This window comes from Sorex araneus, chromosome 6 (genome assembly GCF_027595985.1).
Source record: "Sorex araneus isolate mSorAra2 chromosome 6, mSorAra2.pri, whole genome shotgun sequence".
Lineage (NCBI taxonomy): Eukaryota > Metazoa > Chordata > Mammalia > Eulipotyphla > Soricidae > Sorex > Sorex araneus.
In genome coordinates this window covers 128,208,092-128,233,063 of record NC_073307.1, presented here as the reverse complement: position 1 = coordinate 128,233,063, position 24,972 = coordinate 128,208,092, and the positions used below count along the sequence as shown (strand labels likewise).

General features: G+C 34.6%; 1 protein-coding gene across 3 annotated transcripts in view; it reads right to left on the bottom strand.

Moving 5' to 3' along the window:
• ANO3 (anoctamin 3) overlaps positions 1-24,972 on the bottom strand; it is a 255,090-nt gene that overhangs the window by 91,097 nt on the left and 139,021 nt on the right. For all 3 annotated transcript variants that reach the window (XM_055141496.1, XM_055141497.1, XM_055141498.1), the window contains 4 exons: positions 22,352-22,510; positions 9,700-9,800; positions 4,964-5,008; positions 415-546 (listed from right to left, as the gene is read on the bottom strand). In XM_055141496.1, the coding sequence (XP_054997471.1) occupies positions 415-546; positions 4,964-5,008; positions 9,700-9,800; positions 22,352-22,510 (437 nt within the window). The remainder of the gene's footprint in view (positions 1-414; positions 547-4,963; positions 5,009-9,699; positions 9,801-22,351; positions 22,511-24,972) is intronic.

Here is a 24,972-nt window from a genome sequence, read left to right as displayed (position 1 = left end):
ACTGGTGTATGTGAACTAATTGTAAGTTTAATATAACAATGATCAGAACATTTCACTATTCAAACATGATGTCTATGATGTCTAACAATAATTCTGTTACTTTTATCATCATTTTCTTGCTTTAACTAGGAGAATTTCTATCAGAATGACATTTTTAAAATAGTTGGGATATAAATTATTAGTCAATGAGTTTATTATTCAATATTTGAATCTCTAAACCACAGTGAAAAAAATTATAATATTGAATACGGACCACAAAGCAAAGGTAACATTTTCATGACATGATATATTTTCTGACTAACTTGACAACATTCACACTGATTTGAGGTATCAATGTCCTCCCAATAACAATTCCCTGACCATGAAAAATACCAATGCAGATGGTGAGGGCATAAAAAAGAGAACTGAACTGACTGGTGAATCCGGGCACGACTGAAGGGGCCAGTGTAGCAGTCTGACTCCTCTAGGTCTGGAAATGAAGACTTGTCAAGAACCATTGGGTTTTGGGATATCCATTTTTTTATTCTTCTAAAATAGCTTTGCACCCTGGAACAAAAGTACATATTAGAACTGGATTAGGCTGTAAACTTAAGTATGCCTTGTTTCTATTACCATCCCAAAAATGAGTTTAAAAAATACACAACCACTGACTCACAACTACACTGACACTTTCCTCCAATTCCCACACAAATTAAATCCCCGTAACCAACAAGTGATGCATTTCTTTAAATTCTTTCAGGGATGGTAGGTTGTCCTCATGCAGATATGCAATTTTATGGAAACATTTAAAGACTTCTCAGAAGGTTAGGGATAGGAAAGCTACAAGAATAAAGGTAATGTTATATTAAGCTTCTTTGCAAATATATGCATTTTTATCTAAATATGCAACTATAAATTATTCCCTAGTTCATTAAAAAAATCACATCTTCATCAGTGTTTATAAATGAAGTGCAGACTGGAAAGAAATAAATGGCTGTGCCACACTTTTTCAGCAGCTTGGGGGCTGCAGCATGATGGAAATAGCAACAGTTTTGAAACAAAATTTGATTCAAAGGAAGTTCTGCATTCAGTAGGAGCTGTGTGAACTTGAGCAAGTTATACACTGTAGTGCTTTGATTTCCTCACTGAAAAATACTAACATAATACTGACCTCATTTTGGAGTGGGAAGTTGGTACTGTACTTGAATTTAACATTAAGGAACATAGACCTTTACAATGGTTTTAAAATTCCCATGATCAAATTAATGGCCTGAAGATTTTGTTGTTGGTGGTGTTGGTGTTAAATTTCTATGCCAAATCGAGTGTAATTCAGGTGGAAACTAAAACTCCATTTCCATGTAACTCAGGTGCTCATGAGCTATGGACTGACTCTCACTTTAAGTAATGAATTTGGAATCTATATAAACATAAACTCAGATCGTAGCACTTTGACGCTAAATTCGGGTTTTACTTTGATGGTGCCAGAAATAAAGCCAGGGTCTTCTTCATATAAAGTATCTGCTCTATTACTGAGCGACATACATAGTACATGACCCTAGTCTTAGAAAACAATTATAAACCAATTTTAATCATGATGTGTATAGTAATAGAGATCATATTTATTTTACAAAGTGAAAAAAAGCAAGATTGATTACAGAGATTAAATTTTAAATTCTGAATATCATATTGACAGCTGTACTTATTTTAAAATGTGCTATGTTTACACACTCCTTTTGATGCTCTATTTTTGGGAAATTTTTGGCTTCTTTGGGGACCATAAGTAATGGTATGAGGATAGAATATTTTCTTAAACAAGTATAATGTATTTTTGGTCAATATGTCTTAAATGTTAAAAACAAATTTAACTCCAGATAGCTGGAGCTATCTCTCCAGCTCTTTGTTAACAAAGAGCTGGAGAGATAGCTCAATGACCTGAGCTTGTGCTTCACATGTGAGGGGCCCAGGTCACATACCCAAAACTGCTTCATTCTCTGAGTACCACTAGGAGCAAATCCTGAGCACAGATGCAGAAGTAGCCTCTTGGCACCATCACATATTGCCCTCCCTCCCCCTCAAAAATATCTACCAATAATAATAAAAAATTATATACAGACACATATAGGCAGCTAATATTACATCATAGTAATGATCTCTTCAAAATTTCATTATTTTAAAGTTGTTGTATTTAATTTTAAATAAGAATCAAGTCCTTAAATAAAACCTGCCAATAAGTTTTTATTTGTTGAAATGTCAGATAGAGTTTTGGTTTGGGAGGATCAAACTGTTTCTTCTAGACAAAGAGTTAACGGAATAGTAATAAATGAACTAAGATACTTCTTTTTTTTTTTTTCTATTTTTAGGCCATACTGGTGATGCTCAGGGGTTACTCCTGGCTTTGCACTCAGGAATTACTCCTGATGGTGCTCAGGGGACCATATGGAATGCTGGGAATCAAACCCAGGTCAGCCACATGCAAGGCCCCACCCACTGTGCTACCGCTCCAGCCCCTACTTATTTTTCAACTTCTCATTATAAAAATCTCTGAAATCACAAAATATCAGCATATGCAAGCAACTAGTGCACAGACACATGGAAACATTAAAAGAATTATACGTTAATTTTCTGCAACTTTTGAAATTTATCCCACTCGAAGAAATAAATGAGATTAGAGTTAAAGGATGAATGTTCTAGTATTAAATCTGCTACTCATTAAAATTGTGCCCGATTTTTATAATATTTGAGCTTCAGGTTTCTCATCTCCAGAGAGAAAGTAATTCATTTCTCAAAAGGTAATGAGGCCAACAAAAGGTGGAATTTTAACTGAATTTAGAAAAAAATGATGGGCTACCTCACCAAAGAGCCTATTGTTATCTGACAAAATTACAAACATACAAGATTTAAATATGCATTAAAATTAATTAAAATTAGAGGGCCTTTATATCCATCCTATATTCTAACATAAAATAAACAGTATTGTTCAGTTAGTTCTCTCATACTTACTTTCTATTTGGCATGAATTTGTCTCAAGGAAGTAAAGTCTATAGTTAGTCTATTTTAATGTTTAAGATAATTTAGTAATCATTTGTGATAACTGACAATAAATTTTCATTGAATATCAAAATAAAAATAGCACAAAATTTAATAAATATACTACAGAACAGTATAGTGCTCATTTTTCAAATTTACTTAAAAGCTTGTCAAAAATAGAAAAGAAAAGCTCTTTTAATATTAACAACTGCTTCTTTAAAGAATTTACAATATCCAAGTTGAAATGAATTATAAGTTCACTCTGAAACTAAATAACAATAGCATTACATAGACATTTGATGCTACTTTATATAGTTATTTATCCCTTTTCAAATTTCTAAACATGCTTATTTATCAGTAAATTGAGTTATTCTCAACAAATACCAAATTATTTATCAACAAATCTAATACTAAGCAGACCCATGCAGAGAAAAACAACAAAACCTGCCATTGTAAATTTACATATCATAATAATCTAATTACTTTGATTTTACCACAAAAATTTAATTCTAAAATTTACTACATAGATCAAGATTAAAATCAAACAGGAGAAATAACAACATTTCATTTAAATTATATCATGTTAATCTGACACAGAAAATATGAATTGAAGAAGGAACATTGTGAATTAAATAAAATTAATCATATGAGTACCAATTATTTGCTTAATAATTATTCAAATTTTTCCTACATGATTTTTTTTTGCCAATTATTCCTATAATGCCTAAAGTTAATGCTTAAAATAGAACATTCTACTATTCAAAATGTTAAAAAAAATTCCTATCGTAAATGTCAAAATTATATTCAGCCATTTCCTTTGGTCAGGAAGTAGATTTATTTAATCTGTTCAAAACGGTCTAATATCCATACTATAATGAGTCTTCCAGTTTTCATGTAATTTTGATTTGTGATATTCTGAAACATACTGTACTACATCTACCTTTCTTTTTCATTAAATTGTAAGGAACAGAGAAACAGCCAAGATGTATTAGAATCCTTTTGTATGAGTGTTCACGAAATGAAATACATTAACTCCAGGGGGACCAAGGACATTCCGGTGGAAGGGCTTCTTCTGCCTCAGGGTTGTGATTCAATTAACTCCTTTGTCATTAACAGTGAAAATAATGATGGGATTTGGAGATAAAGCTTTGAAAATAAATTTGTTTTTGATATCAGCTCAAGGAAGCTTGCTTCAGGTACTGTGAGAAAAGCAAGTCTGAAACTCAAAAGATGTTCCATGGCCTTGGTAAAGCACTTCAGCACTTAAAAATGCAAGACTTTCACCCATCGCAGCTGTCAGATAAGATACTTAGGTGCCATAATACAAAAGGTCCCTTGAATTTTTTTTCTATGAGTCTAGTAGATCAAATTTGCCCATCGATCATGGTTTTAAAATAAAAATTTCCTAGAGTGTTAATTTGGAATTAAGATGATCTTTATTCCACATCATATCAAGAGAAATGTTACACGGATGACAATAATTTGAGGTCAGAAAGATAGAACAGTAGATTAGGTGCTTGCTTTGCATGTGATCGATTTGGGTTCAGTGACCTATACGCCATGTAGTCCCTGAGTTTTGAGTGAGCCCTGAGCACAGAGCCACGAGTAAGTTTAGAATACTACCAGGTGTGGCCCAAAAACAAACAATTTTTTTTAGAATGATAATGAGAAGGGAGAGAGAAACAGAAAAAGGCAGAAACAGGGAGAAAAAGTGAGAGAGAGAGAGAGAGAGAGAGAGAAACAAAGAGACCAAATTTTAAACAATATCTAATTTAGCATTAGACATTGTTTAAATGTTGAAATGAGGTAATTTGGAAATTCCTTGGGCAAATGCAGAGTGTTTTTATCCTAAAATTTACAACTGGTAATATGGATAGTTACATGTTTTTTAACTTTATTTTTTCCTGAAAGATTTCTGAAAAATTGAATGCAAGCAAATTAAACATCTCCCACAAACCTGCCAATTGATTTGCTCCTCCGGTCAGTGTAATAGCTTTTTTTCCTGAAAAATAATAGAAATCATCTGAGGAAAGTTGCATGAAAATACTAAAGCCAAGCATATTGAACATTTTAATAGACCAAATTCCATAGGCTCAAGCTTACCTAGAGAGATAATTATTGTTATTTGGTGAGGATATATCTGCAACTGAGATCCAGATCCTGTGCTGTACAGAAGTGAGCTTGCTTTTTAGCAACCTGATTATCTTTTGCAGAATTGCTTGTGATATACATCATACAGTGTTCTAGCTAAATACTGACCCAGTTGTATAACTGTTTTCTTTCTCTTTTTACCTTTGTGGAGTTTTTAGAAGTTGGAAGATTTTGATTAAATTGATATGTTTTCAAAATATCAGGCATAGGAAGTCAATAATCACCTTGAATATACCTTACATAATTTGCATATGGAAAAGTAAATGACCAAATAATTTTCTACCTATACTTTTTTGTTCTGTAAATAGCTATAATTTATCATGCTTATGTACCGAGCTTTCTTTACTTTTTTTCTCAACTTTTCTTTGGCAAAATTCTGCTGTTTATTAAGGAGATATTTTTCTATGTGTTACTATAATAGTATAGTATAGTATAGTATAGTATAGTAAATACTAGTTTCAACCAATGTTAGCCAATTGACCACAGGTGCAGATATCAGTGGGGACAGTGAAAAAGGTCTGTCACTTGGATGATACTCTCTGGATACTTGCACTTTGTGAGGTGGAGCTATCCCACTTTATTCAGTATATTTGGATACATGCATATTTTAATTTAATTTTTATTTTTAACTTAGATGTTTTTTGTATCAAGCATCAATTTAAATTTAATTTTAACTGTGATAAAACTATTTTCTTATTTTCATAAAAAATTATTCTACCAAATTTGTCCAAATGTTTTTAAGAGGAAGAGCTTGAAAAAAGATGGAAAATTGATGTCATAAATAAATACAATTTAATCAGCTACACAGCAGGTAAGGAGTTTGCCTTGCATACAGCCGACCCGGGTTCGATTCCTCCATCCCTCTCGGACAGTCCTGCAAGCTACCAAGAGTCTCCCACACATATGGCAGAGCCTGGCAAGCTACTTTTGGCAGATTTAGTATGCCAAAAACAATAACAACAAGTCTAAAAATGGAGACCTTACTAGTGCCCGCTTAAGCAAATTGATGAACAATGGGACGACAGTGCTACAGTGCTACATAATAAAAAGTCATATTAAGATATTCTTGACTATCAATGTGAGAAATGAGTTAGAATAAACAACAGTCACCTTCAATAAAAGCAAAATAATAAAGACTGTTTTGTTTTTTACACTATGTGGAAGGCACACGACTTTTCTGATGAAATAAAAGTGTTCATGGTTTCTAAACATCAAGTCCAACATATATGCTATACTTACTTTGGAATACTAATTAATAAAATAAACAGCTAGGATTTTTAGATATGTAAAGTTATCTACTTTACTAAAACAGAGTATTTAAAGAAATTATTTATAATTCATATTCTTTGTGATGCTTGCATATTTGAATTAAGAAATTATATATACTCTTAAATGTGCAATATATGAATGACAACTGCAAACTGTATTTGCCATCATGAAAATATTTTGCAATTATGAAAATGCAATCAGTGAAAAATATTGATTTGAGAGAAGCCTTAAGGCAGTACTGGAGGTCAAGTCCAAGTTCTCATTCATGTATGTGCATATATGTATCTATGCCACTGAACAGGGGCTGGAGAGACAGCACAGTGGTAGGGCGTTCACCTTGCATGTGGCCAACCCGTGTTCAATTCCTCCCCTCCTCTTGGAGAGCCTGGCAAGCTAAGGAGAGTATCGCGACTGCATGGCAGAGCCTGGCAAGCTACCCGTGGTGTGATTGATATGCCAAAAATAGTAACAAAAAGTCTCACAATGAGAGATGTTACTGGTGCCCACTTGAGCAAATCAATGAGCAACCAGATGACAGTGACAAGTGACAGTGACCACTGAAGAGATCTAGTTCAGCATTCTTGTTTTATAAATTTACTGTTTTCTCAAATTTCAAGTGCTACATTGTAAGCAAATGTGAATTTAGTTACTAAGAAGTAATGTTATTTCTATTATTTCAGTAATAGAAAAAAAAGAAGCTACATTAAAGGCATGATAGTGTAGATTGTATTATCATTGTACTTATAACCACCCATAATAGACCTCAGTAAAAGTATATCAATTCACTTTGAAAGTGAATTAATAATAAAATAAAATCATTGTCTAGTTATGAATGTCAAAATTAAAATTTTGAGTCAGTCAGATAAGGCATATTATTGACTTTACCTTTTAGCTGAATGAAAGCTTCCCTAATTAATATTAAATATCTTGGCTTCACTGCTCAGTATTAAATTATACTAAATCACCAGCAAAATAATCTTTTGGACTCCTGGGGAAACTCTATATTTATATGAAGTCCAGAGGAGACAAATACAATATATGCTTACTTTTTCTTAGGTATGTGATTATAATTTTCATTCTATATTCAATAATGAAACCTACCATAGTGACGGACTGGAGTGATAGCACAGCGGGTAGGGCATTTGCCTTGCATGCGGCTGACCCGGGTTCAATCCCTCTGTCCTTCTCGGAGAGCCCGGCAAGCTACCACGTATCCCGCAGACAGGGCAGAGCCTGGCAAGCTTCCCATGTTGTATTTGATATGCCAAAAACAGTTACAACAAGTCTCACCATGGAGACATTACTGGTGCCTGCTCGAGCAAATCAATGAACAACGGGATGACAGTACTACAGTGCTACCATAGTGACATACTATTTGACTCGATAGTTCCTCTTTTTCTGACTATAAGAAGTTAGTATGCACATATATTCAATTATAACTCTTCTTTAGGAGCAATAGTCAGATCAAAATAAGACAGGGAATAGCACTGCTCTGTAGCACTGTCGTCCCGTTGTTTTGCTTGAGCGAGTACCAGTAACAACTCCATTGTGAGACTTGTTACTGTTTTTGGCACATCGAATACACCATGGGTAGCTTGCCAGGCTCTGCCGTGTGGGTGGGATACTCTCGGTAGCGTACTTGGCTCTCCGAGAGGGATGGAGGAATCAAACCCGGGTCGGCCGCTTGCGAGGCAAATGCCCTAACCGCTGTGCTCCAGTCCAAGATATCACAAATAAGTTACAATTAATTTGGAAAATTTTAGCCATTTTATTCCGATAACAGAGACTGCATCATTGTCCTCAGACAATGTCTTTTGCAACCGGTATTTAAACCATACATTCTATTATTTGTTTAAAAAAATTAGATAGCTTTTAAAAGTGCAACTAAACAAGTAATACAATTAAAACCCAGAATCAGGTATATCAAAAAATAGACATTTTAAGCATATGATATTTTCTTCAAAATTTATTGCTATGTTCTTTATACTGTTAAAATTCAATTGTATAAACAGTAATCTCACATAATATAATTTAAAATTTTATAGACTTGTTGAACCCACACATTTTATAAATAAATTGTATTTCTTTGCCAGGGTACATTCTAATTTATTTAAATCTACTAATATTAAATGATGTTATTTCTGTTTTGCACAATGTCATAAAATACACTGAATCTTTTTTACACATTTTTCAATTATGACTTTAACATGGAAAGAAGAGACTATGAAATGTTTTAGGGCTCACAGAACCCATTTTAATGCTAAATTTCAAAACCTCATTTGAGGCTTAACACCCAGCCACAAAAAAAAAATGAGGGGTGTTATTTATCATATTTGTGCTGGGTGTGACGATTACTCCTTATAAAATTATCTTCTAATTTCCTACATTAATATTATCTTTGTTTTGATTTCACATGATTTTGCATAGCATGGACATGTCCAGAGCAAACAGAAAGAGATAAAGAACATAATTTAGACTTTTACAGGTTTCACAGTACCAACAGGAAAAAAAAGTCCTTAGAAATCCAGAAGCAGAGACTATACAAAGGCATATTCACTGAGCTGCACTCAATTAGTTCAGCATAGAGACCTGGATTAAAATCAGATGTCTGCAATCTTCAAAATACCTAATCATAAAACAATCTCTCGTGGGCCATGATTTTCCTCTTTTAGGGACATGTTTCAGTAGTTCATTTACCTCTATTTCACTTACATATCTTATTCATCATTACTATAAGGTGAGGAAGAATTTTAAGAATTTCATGTCCTTTTTGCTTCCAATCTTATGACTATTTTTATAAATAGTACTTATACAATCCCATTACTATTTATTTGCCAAGCTCTTTTTTTTTATTTCAGATAATCTGTTTATATTTAAATTTTGAACTTTCGGCAAAGCATGAATGTGAGTTAATTTACTAATTATGATATGGCTAGTAAGTTATATATGTACCTTACAAAGATTTGTACACAGTGCATCTGCATGCATATAGATACCACTCACATTTCTTACCTTTAATTAAAAAGTAATTCTATTATTTTAACCTTTAGGGAAAGAGAAATGGATTGATCTTGAAAATAATTGTTGTTGCCTCCCTCAAAGAATATTGACCTTACAGTGAGATAAAACTTTCAGGGAACCAAAAAGTTGCCACTTTCAGCAAGCATAAGAAAAGAAAACCAAGACTGTTAAAAATAACCTAAATCTATAAAGAAAACATTTTTTCCAGAAAAGAGTCACTTTGAGATAGAATAAAACAGTTTTTGAAATTACCTGAATGGCATTCTTATGTTCAGCCTCTCTGCATACTTGCATAATGTGTCCCATGGAATATGGATTTTAATAAACATGATATCAGGGTTAGCAACAGCAGGCTGCAAAAGATAGAACAAGCACAATTATTTAGAATTAAAGTAGATATCATGTTACAATTTTGAAAAGAAATAAAATTTTCTTGTCTGTACATGAAAGTCATTAATTTAAAATAAATATATATGGATAAAATTATCAAAACATAAAAACCTTAATAAAATATAATAATGCCGTCGTACTATAAAACAACAGTCCCAGAAGAGAGCTACAGAGAGTCTCTTGCCCCCGTGCTTGGCTATCTTCACCGGGGTCCCTTGGAGAGGTGCAGGTTGAGTTTCCGTTCCTGCCCAGATTAGAGCCCCGGAACCTGAAGACTTCCAGAACCAAGCCACAAGCATGCTAAAGGCCCCTCTCCACATGTTCGGAAGAGCCTCATGAATGAAGGAACCAGCAGAGGAACCCAGGTTTGTGGAACCCAGAGCTGAGATCTCCAAGTTTGCTCTGATTAGGACTGGGCTTCCTCCACCCAGACCCCGCATTTTCCAGTAGCTTGGCAGCCACACCTACAAACTGCCCCCTGGTGCCGTGTAATCCAATCAATGGCCAAGATCCAGAGACTATAAAACAATGCTTCCAGAAACATGGCAGCATTTGTGGCCGCACGACCTCTTATAGCCTAGTTCTCCCTCTCAGAGAACCTGGCAAGGTACTGAGAGCATCCTGCCTGCATGGTAGAGCCTGACAAGCTCTCCGTGGTGTATTCGATATGCCAAATACAGTAACAATGATGGGTCTCATTCCCCTTACCCTGAAAGAGCCTCCAATGTGACACTCTGGGAAGAACGAGTAAAAAGAGGCTGCTAAAATCAGGGTTAGGATAAATGGAGACGTTACTAGTGCCTGCTCGAACAAATTGATGATCAATGGAATGACAGTGATACAGTGACAGAATGCCATCATACAAAAATAATCACTTCTCAGTGTATTTGATTATATTGAAAATTATATCATATATCATTATTATATATCATTTTCAAGATCCCAAATCAGAACAATCATGAGCCACCTGGGAGTCTATATTTTTCTTTTTCTTTTCTGTCTTGCTTGGGGTAACACCAGAGATGCTCAAGTCTTCCTTCTGGATATGCCCTCATGGATCACTCCTGGTAGAGATTAGAGAACCAAATGTGGTTCGAATCTGAATAGGCCACATGCAAAGCAAGCACCCTGCTTGCTGTCTGATCTCTTTGGCCCTGCAATCCAGCATTTTTGCTTAAAGTTATGAAAACAAAGAGAGCTGCCATCTGTGAATCACTAATTTAGTTATTTCTTCTTCCATATTTTAATTAATAGAACCCACTAAATCCTATAGAAATCTTGATGAGGGGTGATAATGATGGGGAGGAGGTATTGAGGGAATGCTGAGACAAAAGCAGAGACATCAAGGCATTCTGGGGATGGACATAGCAACCACTGCACATAAAAAACAATATTGGATCTATACTAAAAAAATTACATAAAAGAATTCTCATAAATAAAAAAGAAAACACCTACTAATACTGGTAGTGTGAGAATTTTGGATTTTTTTTTAGACCACACTTAGTTGTGATCTGGGCTTACACCTGGATCTGCATTCAGGGATCACACCTGATGACGCTACTAACTGTACTGATACTGTCATCCCGTTGGTTGCTCATCGATTTGTTCGAGCGGGCACCAGTAACGTCTCTCATTGAGAGACTTATTGTAACTGTTTTTGGCATATCCAATATGCACAGGTAGCTTGCCAGGCTCTGCCTTGCGGGCTCCATACTCTCCGTAGCTTGCCGGGCTCTCCGAGAGGGGTGGAGGAATTGAACATGGGTTGGCCGAGTGAAAGGCGAAAGCCCAACTGCTGAGAATATTTTAAGAATCAAATAATCATCAATATTTTTAGACCTGGCCTACTGGTCAAAATTAAATTACTGGAATGATTTTATGGCTTTATATATAATTTGTGCTCAAATTCTACTCTATAACATGCCTGGAGAGATTGTCTTAAATTACTACAGCATCTGAGGCCCATAGATTAGGGCCTAATCTAAAAGGCTTTTGATTACTTTTACTTTTGTAAAAAGTAAAAACAAATCCCACAGAGCTATCCTTCATGTTGTTTTAGGAGCTGTGTACGTATAAAGGAAAAAAGGGTCATCTTTGGTTATTTAGAAAAATCCAGGCTGGAGAAATAGCACAGTGGATAGGGCGTTTACCCCACTAATTTGATTTTAGTTAACTTAACTGGTCTTTAGCTAATTAGCAGTGTTAATGTAAACTTTAACTACATGGAACATTTCGAAAACATTAAACCATTAAATCTCGAAAAGTACAGAAGAAAAGTATCATGTATTATTTAATTATAGTTTATTGGTCAATTTAAATCATTTAATTTATTAAGGGCTAGAGCGATAGCAAAGCTGTAGGGCGTTCGCCTTTTATGCGGCCAACCCTGTGTTCGATTCCTCCGTCCCTCTCAGAGAGCCCGGCAAGCTACCGAGAGTATCAGGCACGCACGGCAAAGCCTGGCAAGCTACCTGTGGCATATTGGATATGCCCAAAACAGTAACAATAAGTCTCACAATGAGAGACGTTACTGGTGCCTGCTTGAACAAATCAATGAGCAATGGGATGACAGTGACAGTGATAGTAATTTATTAAACTCAGGTTTTAAATGAAAACCAGGCACTCTATAGATTAATTCTATAATGTGGAGGGTGAACTGACTACAACTCTCATTGACATGCACTTCACAAACCAGCATTTGTCAGTTTGTTCCACAGAATACTACGGGATAAAAACAGGCTGGATAAAGAGGCAGTCTATGACCATAAATATTTGGACTTTTTCATGTCATTTGTTAAGATACTGAAATATATACGCATATGCGTATATATTTCAGTAAAAAATGTGAAAAAGTAAGCTAAATTTTCTAACTTGGAGACCAACAATGATTTCTTCCCTGTAGCTCATTGAGTGTTAGTATTTTCCAAATTGCTAGGGCAATAACAGCCAACAGTGCCTTGACAACATAAAATTCCCTGCATATTTTTTTACTTAGAATAGGTGTTCAAAATGAAAGAATACAGCAGTAAAAACTGACAATGACAAAATGTATAGTAAAACTAGACACACACTTTTGACTTCAGACCAAGGATTCATACATGAACTATGCTTGAAAAAAACAGTATGCACTTATTTTACAGAAGCAATAAATCTTTCAAACACCTGTCTTTTCTAAAATACTTTTTACCCCATGAGTAATATGTCACAGATCAAGGAAAAGGAATATGATGTCGGTGTCTCTAGGTTATTTGTAGTGACTATCCCAAACTTGTGGGAAGCTTTCTGTGCAAGAGTGGCAGAAATAAATAAATAACACACAGACAAGCACACATACATATACCTATAGCATTAATGATTTAAGTAGCATTTAAATCATCTGTTAAAATTATTTCTTTATCTGAGACAAGTGAAAAAAGGCATTTCATATTTTATTATATTCTTCCCATCTACTTCTTAAAAAATTTCTTATAGTCATACTTGTAACAAAATTCTTTTATCTGAAATAACAGTATCAGTGACTGCTATTATACCAATTTGCCTTTCTTATACCAACCATATTTTAACTTTATTTGATCGTAACTGCCAAATTAAGACTCCATATGCTAGAAATAAGTGTCCACAATCACAAAGAATTAAATACAAATTTCATGCCTACTTCATGACCATGAGAAAACTATCTAATGTATCATATTCAGGTTTTGACCCTTGAGAAATGGAAATAATTATTTCTATTTTACAGAGTGGATGTGAAGGACATATAGAGCATTTCAGAAATAGGTTTTTCCAGAAATGTTCATTCTCAGTTCATCTCTGGAATAACACCCTATCCAAGACAGTGACTTAATGTCAAAGTTTCACTGAAATCTCTCTTTAATCTTTCTTTCTCTTTTTCCTTCTATAAAGTGTAACATTTCCTTTGGTCTTCTAAGCTGTCTATAATGTAAGTGGCATTTAAATTGTACAAGTATAAAAGTCACAGATAACTTATACTTCTGGGAGATTTAAGTAAATTCACTTGGATTGAATGAGGAATTAATTTATTTCTGGTATAATTATATAGTACATATTTAAACTTGGTATAAACTATAATATTTTGTAGGTTTCAGTTTCTTTTAAACACTTTTTTTCCTATGTATATATTTAAGTTCTCTCTCCTCTGCTTACATGGTTTCGTTCATTATTAGGGAGATGTAGGGTTTTCTCAGCAGTTATTGAAAAACAAATAGATCAAGAACTTCAGGGAAACTAAAAATATATGTAGAACTTATTTTCCTTCAATACAAAAAACTTGGGCTGGAGTGATAGCACGGCAGTTGGGCGTTCGCCTTTCATGCGGCTGACCCAAGTTCGATTCCTCCGCCCCTCTCGGAGAGCTCGGCAAGCTACCTAGAGTATCGAGCCTGCACGGCAGAGCCTGGCAAGCTACCTGTGCATATTGGATATGCTAAAAACAGTAACAATAAGTCTCTCAATGAGAGACATTACCGGTGCCCACTCGAAAAAAATCAATGAGCAACGGGATGACAGTGACAAAAAACTTTTATGAAATTATTCAAGTAGAATCAGAAAAAATTAATTGCCACCAGAGAGACATATTCAACATGTATATTTACTAAAGATAGGAGATCTAAGACCTTGGTGAATGCATTGCGATCATTGCCTTCTCTCTAATTAATGTTACCTTTGAGTTGGAAATGAGTAGTATTGTGAAACTTATTGTAGAAAGTTACTGTAGAAGATTCTGTAACAAAAAGCAGTTCTGTAGGATGTTTTTTTTTTTATAGTGCATATGGAGGTCTTTTTCTCTCTCTCAGATCGTTATTTATAAATCTGGCAATGCTGGTTGCCAGTGTATAGTACTAGTGTGAAGAGTGACAGACAGATATTGGGAGATAACTGGAAGGCTTAAGTGCCACACCTGGGTAAACAGTTACAAAAAATTCCAGAGTGGCTCCTGAATTGTTTTACCTAATAGAACATATCACTAGAATTGAATGACTTATCGCTTCTACCCCAACTACCTAGATCTACCCATCATCATTTCTTCCTTAGGTTCCTAAAGTGCTTTATAACAGAGCCTTTCCTCTTACACCTGCCCCTAGGGTATTCACTGCACCGTGCACCATGGCCAGAAACTAAAAAGTAAATCAGATTGCTGTAGATCTAGCTCAGAAAGCACTTGTCTGGCATGTATGAGGATCTGGTTTTAATCCCTGGCAGTATAAAACAAACAAAATTTGGCATAATGAAAGTCACAGTATATACTTTCTCAGAACCCCATATATTCAGAATGAAAGTTTCTTTTGTTTGATAACTTATTCTGCCATTTACAAAATCACCCAGCTCATCTTTCTTAAATGTCTCTCACTCAATCCACTTTCCATTCTTTAATATTTTGCTTCTATTTGTCTATCCTGCTTTAGCCTTTTTCATCATGCTATATTCTCCTTTCTATAGCATTTTCTCCCTTCAAAATAGAGAAGTTAATCCTTTAAATGACATGACGTCTTTGTTTTGTTCACTTATGTATCCCAAGCACCTATTTCTATGCCATGCACTTAGGAGTCATTCACTAAGATTTGTTGAATAGATTAATGTTTGAATAAGTTTGTTCATTTTGAGCACACATTCTATGAAATCTGTATATAAGCAATACATATTGAGGATAAAAAGGCAAATTGTTCTAGAATAAGATGTATGTCAGGATTCAAATTAATCATACGAATAGCATGTCAGGCACTGATTATTAATTCATTTCTTTCAAGCTCTAAGATACAAAATTATATAATACACTTAAGGGGGTTTTGAGAAGTATATTCCTACATTAACAGTATTATCAGTGAGTGAAATGTCAAATTAAGTGCACATACAGCTAGAACATTTTTATCTTTGCATGTATTAGATTTAAAACACATATTGAGAGAACCTTTTCAAGAAGTATGAACTTTCTTCTTTCACAACTCTGCCAAATTAATTTTTCTTTTGTTATATATCTACTTTAAAAAAAGTAGTTTTTATGACTTTTCAAATGAAATTGGCAGCTAACGAGTAGGGGATTGGCGTTAGCATTGTGTTGGCAGGAAATAAGATTCCCAGCTCCCTAAGAATGCATAGCTCCCAATCTGGCAGTATTCTGTTTAACTCTAATGAAGGCAGACTTTCCCCAAGGAACAAAACACCAGCCACCCACCCTCACATTTTGCATTATTATTTAATTATTCTATCCAAAATTCTCAAGAGGCAGAACATTTTCCTTGGAGAAAAGAAGACACTTAAATAATTTTACAAAGTTATTCTATGAGTTGCTGGGAGGAAAGTGAAAGAAAATAGTAGTTCAAGATGCCAAGTCTAAAATAAATATAAATACAATTATGATATAGACTTTGGGGAAAAGCTACAGAGCAGCTATCTATAAATTCATCACTGTATCACTATCACCTGTTGCTCATCCATTTTCTCATGTGGGCACCAGTAACGTCTCCATTGTGAGACTTGTTACTGTTTTTGGCATATTGAATACGCCATGGTTAGCTTGCCAGGCTCTGCTGTGCAGGCGAGATACTCTTGGTAGCTTGCTGGGCTCTTCAAAAGGGATAGAGAAATAGAACCTGGATCAGCTGTGTGCAAAGCAAATGCCCTACCCACTGTGCTCTCGCTCTAGCCCTATAAATTCATACGGCCTTAAAATATCTATTGTTATCATGCATAAAACTGGTTGTGTTAGCAGTGTGGCAAACAAAATTCTAAGATATTCTCCAAACTGCCTATTCCTGTTGTCCTCAACTTGCGAATTCCCAAGAGCAAATGGTCATGATGTGACATGCATGCACTTTCATTACTAGCCTACTCCTGGCTCTGTGCTCAAGGATCACTCAGGGGACCATATGGAATGCTAGAGATAGAACCTGTGTCTGAAAGGCAAGTGCCTTATCAACAGTACTCTATCTCTAGCCAACCGAATTAAAAAAGTCTTGACATGAAATCTAAAGAAAATGTTTTCATTATATAATCTTAGAATTTTTATTACAATTTTTTATTCAGTTGAACTGCATTTGTCAGAGCAAGTTGATTTTATAGATGAATTGTGATAATTAATCTAGACCTAAGTAATTCAACTATTAAAAAAATTAATAGCATGACCCTTAGAACTAAAAACATATGATAACCCAATTGTCAAAATATATTTAACAGATAAAAATAAATAATTGTAGAATATTAACTCTAAAATAAAATTCAGAAATTTTTATTTGACAATACAGTTGATATTCCTTATCTGGATTTTCCCCAAGAGCTCAGTCTCACCTTTTCCTAAAGATTTTAAAAATATTTTTAATGACATCTGTCTTCATTTTCTGTGGGACTGATATTTCATACTACTAAAAGAATCTCAGGTGACTTCAATGATAAGCCAGTACTGAAAGTCACAACTAGACCTTCAATTTCTCCAATTAAGTTACTATCCAAAATTTAAAATATTCATTAAAAATTAATTTAACTTCCTTTTCTCTAGTGTTTCCGTGAGCTGGAGTGATAGCACAGCAGGTAGGGCATTTGCCTTGCACGTGGCCGACCCAGGTTCGATTCCTCCGTCCCTCTCGGAGACCCCAGCAAGCTATGGAGAGTATCTTGCCTGCACGCCAGAGTCTGGCAAGCTACCTGTGGCATATTTGACATGCCAAAAACAGTAACAAGTCTCACAATGGAGACGTTACTGGTGCCCGCTCGAACAAATCAATGAGCAACGGGATGACAGTGACAGTTACAGTGTTTCCTTATCCTCCAACCTAGATTATTGGGCAAGTTTTCTTTACTTTCCTTTGATTTTGTGAACCACTTTCAGTGATGCTCAGGGCTTATTCCTGGCTCTGCATGCAGAGATCACTCCTGGTGGTGCTCAGGAAACTTTACTGAGTACTGGAGATTCAACAAGGGTAGGCTGTGTGTATTGCAAGCACCCTTCCCATTGTGCTAGCTATCCAGCCTGATAACTGGTCACGTTTCAAGGCACTGGAGTACCACTTACTTTAAGATTATAAGCAAGTGTATTCGGAAAGAGGGTGGGTCGAGTTCCCACTCTTTGGAAGCCCTAGCAGCCTCCCCCACAATCTACTGCTACGGCCACACGAATGGCTCAACTCCAACCTCTTCACTAATACTCTCTGCAGACACCAAACTGAAAAATCCAAAAATTTCAGGTACTCCAGTGACCAGGCTGAGAAGTCTGGGTTTTCTTGGAGTGGGGTTGGACAGCCTACCCCAGCCCCACCCATCCTCAGAGGTCCTGACAGTCACACCCACCTCCCGCAACTGCGGCCTTGTCAACTCATTTGTCCAGACTATAGATCTTAAAGTCTTAACAACTCCAAATTCCTCAGTACTGAAATTCCAGTAAGAGCAGACCAAATTAAATGGGAAGTAATACAGATGCCAATGAAACTCAATAAGCAAAAACAATAACACTGAGCTTCAAGTAGCAAAAGTTTAATAAATCCTTAGAAAAGTACTTAGCAGCCCTGTGATGAGATATAATTATTTGCACATAAAAACTGATGTTTTGAAATTATTGATTTTAATATTGGAGCTTGCATATTGAATCCATTTCAACTCTATAATTATATCAATGGTTGTGGATTTTGTCCATATTAAAATATGAAAAATAAAATTTAAAAAATTTACAGCTGTAAATAATAAAGGATATTCTAATTAGTGAGCATTGTAACAGAAGGCAGGATTTGCAACAACTGATTAGTAAACTCTCAAATAAGGACTTAATGTTCCCATAATGAGATACTACAATTTTTAAAAATTTTCTTTTATGGAAATTTTTTTTTATCATTCCACTATCCTTTTAGTGGTAACAAGCAATGTAAAATAAATTTAGGTCTGCTATGGGAGCAGACTTGAGGGGTGACTGGGAAAATGGAGATAATCGTGGAGAAAAGGTGAGAGTGGTGATGAGATTGGTGTTGGAATATTGAACCACTAACAAATCAAACAGATCATCATGAACAACTTTATAAATCATAGTCTTTAAATAAAGTCAAAAGCAAAAGAGAGTGTTACAGGCCATGCAACAGCAGAGATTAAGACACCTTGAATCATAATATGTTTAGTTTGCAATGCTACTTGTGTTATCCAAGCAAAACATGTTAGTCCAGTGGAAAGAGTACAGCATTTTTTTTAAAGTGTGCATTTCTTTTCCAAAATCACGACAGAATTAAACTAGATATTAATTGAAAGATAAGTAGAAAACTACAAAAGATTAAAACATTCACTTCAGGAGCTGGAGCGATAGTACAGTGGGTAGAGCACTAGCGTTGCAAGCAGTATATAAAATCCAGTCCTTGGCAATACATATGGACTCAGATCCCTGCCAATAATGACCACTAGCAGGTGTAAAAAAAAATAGCACTGTCCTCCCGTGGCTCATCGATTTGCTCGAGCAGGCACCAGTAACGTCTTCATTGTGAGACTTGTTACTATTTTTGGCTCATCGAATATGCCAAGGGTAGCTTGCTAGGCTCTGCCGTGTAGGTGAGATACTCTCGGTAGCTTGCCGGGCTCTCCAAGAGGGGCGGAGGAATCTAGCCCAATTCAGACGCGTGCAAGGCAAACGCCCTACTTTCTGTGCTATCGATCCAGGCCATACACAAAAATAAATAAATAAAATAAGTCAATAAAACGTCCACTTCAAATATCATATGTGGGATGAAAAATTTCAAGAGAAAAAATATGATCAAAAATTTAAATGTAAAACACATCTATCAGAATGCAAACTACACAAACTTTGAGCAAAGTGAGACCTGTGCTTGGAGGTAATTTGGAGCACCAAGTGAATATATTATAAAAGAAGAACTATGGTAAAGATATTTCTATGAAAAACTGACATATATTTGTATCTGCATTCCTATCTTAGAGAGTAAAAAATTAATAAATAAAATGAGAGCAAAGAAAATTCACAGCAAACAGAAGAACAATTCTAGCATAAATCAACTAAATTGAAATCAACCAAGAAATCACAGAAAAAAATCAACGAAATGAAAAGATGACAAAAAAATTCAGTAAATCCATATATTAATTCAGGCTATATAAGAATATTGCTGTGAAAAAATACTTTGCTCACAAATACAATTTAAAATAAACAGACCTGTTACTTTAAAAAGTCTGTCAAATATCACAAGGAAATAAATGAATAAACTGAACATGTTTATAACTATTACTAAAATTAATTGCATTAACAAGATTTACATTCTAAAACAAAAATTGCTAGTAGTTAAGTGATACAATAATTGTTTGTCAAATACTTAGGCAAGAATTGTTATGCCCATTATTTTCAATCTGTTTCAGAGGATAAAAATAGAAGGAATCCTAGATTTCCCTAGGTGTTGTTCAAGTTACTGAGCCATCTTCCATGTCCCAAGGAGAAATCATCATATTTACTCTATGAGGCCACCATTACCCTATATATAAGAAAACCATAGGAAGACATTCCCAGAAGATAAAACAAAAATCTTCAAAGAATATTTTAGTAAACTGAATGTAACTCTGTATACAAAGAATTGCATAACATGATGACTTGAAATTTAGCACAGGCCAATTCAACATTTGAAAATCAATTAATGTAATTCCTAACACTGACATTTGTAGAAGAAAAAAACCAAAGATATATGATCCTATTCATAGATACAAAAAGCACTTAGCAAAATCCAACACTTATTTAAGATAAGGACTCTGAACTAACTAGAAAGAGAAAGGAACTTCCTCAAATTAGTGAAAAGAATATTCATCTTAAAAAAATACACAGCAGTAATCATCATATTTGATTAGTATAAAACTAAGTTTTTAAGTAACATCAGGAAAAAGGAAAAAATATCCTCTTCAAATTAAAGTAAAATTTCTAGCTAATTAAGTATGAACATAAAGGGAATAAAAGATGTACAGATTGATTCTCTATTCAGAAATGATATGGTAATTATGTATAAAATTTAAATAACTAAAACAAAAATACACCCTTCTAGGACAAATGAGCTATTATAAAAAGTTGCAGCATAAAAGCTTATATATAAAAGTCTTATATATAAAAGGTCAGTTGCTTTTCTGTATTCAGGCAGTGGACAATTGAATTTGAAAATTTTAAGTAGAGTACTTTTTACATGGGCTAAAGCAATAGCACAGCAGGTAGGGTGTTTGCCTTGCATGCAGCTGACCTGGGTTTGATTCCTCTGCCCCTCTTGGAGAGCTTGGCAAGCTACCCGTGGCGTATTCAATATGGCAAAAACAGTAACAACAAGTCTCACAATGGAGATGTTACTGTGCCTGCTCGAGCAAATTGATGAGCAATGGGATGACAGTGACAGTGACAGTGACTTTTTACATTAGTACAAATGAAACTAAATACCTGCATATAAATTTAGCAAAATAAGTATGTTACTGTGCCCGATCGAACAATTCGATGATGACAGTGATACAGTGATGTGGGCGCTGATACTGCAAATACAACAAATGCATTGCTCTGGTGGGGTTGTTGGTAATGGGGGAGGCTATATATATGTGGTCAAAAGTCATATATAGGAAACAGGTACTTCCCTCTCAAATTTTATGTGAACCTTAAAGTGATTTAAAACTAGTTTAAAAAATAAAAACATGCCTGTGGTTCGAAACGTGCCATAAGAATGTGGGGGGGGGGCAGAGGGCAGTCAAGATAGAGAAGGAACCACTATGACAATGGTTGTTGAAAATGATCACTCTGGACAAGAACTGAGTTCTGAAAGTAGGTTAAAGGGATATGCACAATAACTTTTCTATATCTGTATTGTAAACCGTAATACCCAAGAGCAGAGAAAGAGAAAGACACAGAGAGAGGGAGGGAGGGAGGGAGGGAGAGAGAGAGAGAGAGAGAGAGAGAGAGAGAGCGCAGAAAAGTAAACGTCTTTCCATAGAGGAATAGGGGGGGTAGGGGGGTTGTGGGAGGGTAACTGAGGACACTGGTGGTGGGAAATGTACACTGATGAAAGGACAGGTGTTGTATGTATGACTTAAACCCAATCATGAATAACTTTGCAACTATGTATCTCACAGTGATTCAATAGAAAAATTAAAAAATTCAGAAAGAAAAAAAGAAAAAATATGGTAAAAATAATTACTAAAAAAGTCATTCATAGATCCTGAATTATAATCTACACACTAAGAGTTTGGCACTGTTTTTTTATTTTTTTAGCAATCTGATTTTCTTTTCACATAGCTTTATACTTTACATAGGTATAATCATTCATTCTTTAGTGTTTAAGATTTCAAAAATAGTATGCCCTTTGAAAAATATTTAAATTTATGTAAGTATGCAAGGTGGAAAGGAGTATATATTTAAATTTGACTATACTTATGCATCCGTCTTACTTTTGGTAGAAAATAACTATATTTTATAAAGGCATGTTATATACTTTTCATACTAAAACATAAGCTATTATTTCTCTTTCAGCATATTACATAACAGAACCAATAAAATTAAAGCTCCTACCTCCTTTTCCAACATCAAGCCTTCTGCTCTGAGGTTCTTTTCAAATGTGTTTCTTTTGTCATATTGTATATTTGACTTCCTATAAACCAGTATGTAATCAATCCTTTTTTTTCCATCTTTGAATAGAAGTCCACTGGATGCAATGTAATTCATGTCATTCTGCAAATAAAGTCAAGTCTGTTAATAGTGTGAATTAAAGACATAATCAACTTTAAGGCACTTTATGTACTCCAATATTAAAATACATATATATGCATATACATATTTCTCTCAATATAATTTACATTCTACTATAGAAGGCACGTTTGCATATCCTAAATTTCAAATTAGGCATTTTGTTGTTGGTATCAAAAATTATTTTTTCAGTAAGTTGCTATAAAATAATATCAAATGTATTTTAAATATTTATGCAATATCCAGCTCAAACATGAATGATTTATATATTCTATCTATTTAAAACCCACAATTCATAATTAAGAGGTAAGGATACTGAGGCTTAAAGAATGTAAGTAACTAAGAACTCAAATCACCATGTTTCAAAATAAATAATGCTACTTAAAACAAATGATATTACCCTAATGTAAACAAACACTGCGACCAAACAATAATTGCTGAGTTGCTTGTACCAAAAAATGCTTACTCCCAAGGTTTAAGATGGTATTTAAAGTAAAATAGCTTACTTACCAAGTCTAATTACTTGCTCATCAGACTTCTTCATAGCCCTCATTTTGTGATACCCTGTACTCAAGCTATTTTCAGAGACTGCCACCATTTCAAAAAAAAAAAATCTGGTTTTGCAATATTTTATTTAAAATCAGCTATCCAAAGCCCCAGAATACTTTGAAAAACTTCCTTTGATTTCACTCTTTTGCAACACTTCTAAGACTATTTAGATGCCATTGCTTGATATAGATGCAATAAAATTAATGTTATTAATCAATAGCTTCTCGTGATATTCTTTATGGGAGCCAAGGGAGTGGTTTGCCTATATATTTCCCAATAAGACAGAGACACAGAAATTAATTCCAATTTTGTATGACATTAGGTGCAAGCTTTTCAAAGTTATATACCTTGTTCTTTCTTTCTCCACATTTTCTTTCAAATTACTTAGCCATCTGCCTCAACTTTCACAACTATGTTTCTAATACTGACATTCAGGTGATTCATAAATTTTTCCTAGTATTTGGAGTTTTAGTGACAAAGAGATCTCAGACCTCTTTTGGAGGACCCTACCTGGCACATAGGTGCAGCTTAAGCTTTAAAAAAATTACTAGAGTGAGCTAGAGTCTAAGGAGATGGGGCCAAATTATAATCCTGGCGAAGGAACAGGAAAGACATGAATGACTGTCATGCCCCCCCCCCAAGAAACAGGGAAGCAGGGAGAGAGAAAGAGCTGCTTCAGAAACTGCCTTTTAGGAACATGGGTTTAAATACAAGATTTCAGAATATGGCATCCTCCAGGCTTGAGAACAAGAAGGCTTTGCCCAGCTTTTTTCAAGAACAGGACAGCTTTGAGATGTCCAGTAATATTTTATTAGGTACCACAAAGTGCCTAATTCCAGAGCAGTTATCAGGGCTTTGTGGTTGAGTAATAATAGTATCAACAGTAAGAGCAAACACTAACTCATGACTTATTATGTCTAGACACTGAGCCAAGTGCATCATAAAGCTGGTTTGTTTGAGATTCTCAGAATCTTTTAAGGTTGGCATTATTACGGTATACATAAGTCAGAGGTTAATAAACTGCATGCAATATATTAACTATCATCGAACTATTTCATGTCTTTTAATTATTTAAATGAACTTATTAGTTTGGAAAAAACGTATTAGTTTTGGAAACTTATTAGTTTTGGATAAACAGAATTGGAAACAAATGTAAGTAAATCATTAAAAAATGTTTGTGAGACTGTACAACAAAGTGGTAATTATTAAAAAGCATGATATTGGAATAAACACAGACCTGCAGACCAATGGAATAGGGGTGAATATTCTGACACACACACTCAAGAATATGATCATTTAATCTTCTATAATGGAGCAAGAAATGTGAAGTGGAGCAAGGAAAGCCTCTTTCACAAGTGATGCTGGCAAAACTGTAAAGCTACATGCAAAAAATGGACTCAGACCTCTACCATGCACAAACAGTCAGATTAAAATGAATTAATGACCTCAACATCAGACCTAAATCCATAAGGTACATGGAATAAAATGTAGGCAAAACCCTCCGTGATACTGAAGCTAAAGGTATCTTCAAATATGAAATGCCACTGACCAAAAAAGTGAAAACAAACAAATGAGACTATAGTAAACTAAGAAATTTCTGCAACTCAAAAAAAAGTGACCAGGTCAAAAGAATGGGAAAGGATATTTAACCAATACTCTTCTGATAAGCGGTTAATATCAAAAATATACAAGGCACTGGTTGAACTCTATTAGAAAAAAAAATCCAACCACATCAAAAAATGAAGCAAAAAAAATGAACAGAAACTTTCTCAAAGAGATTTGAATGACCAAAAGGCATATAAAAATGTTCTAAATCAGTAATCATCAAGAAGATGCAAATCAAAACAACAATAAGCTATCACCTCACTCCAGAGACTGCACACATCCAAAAGAACAAC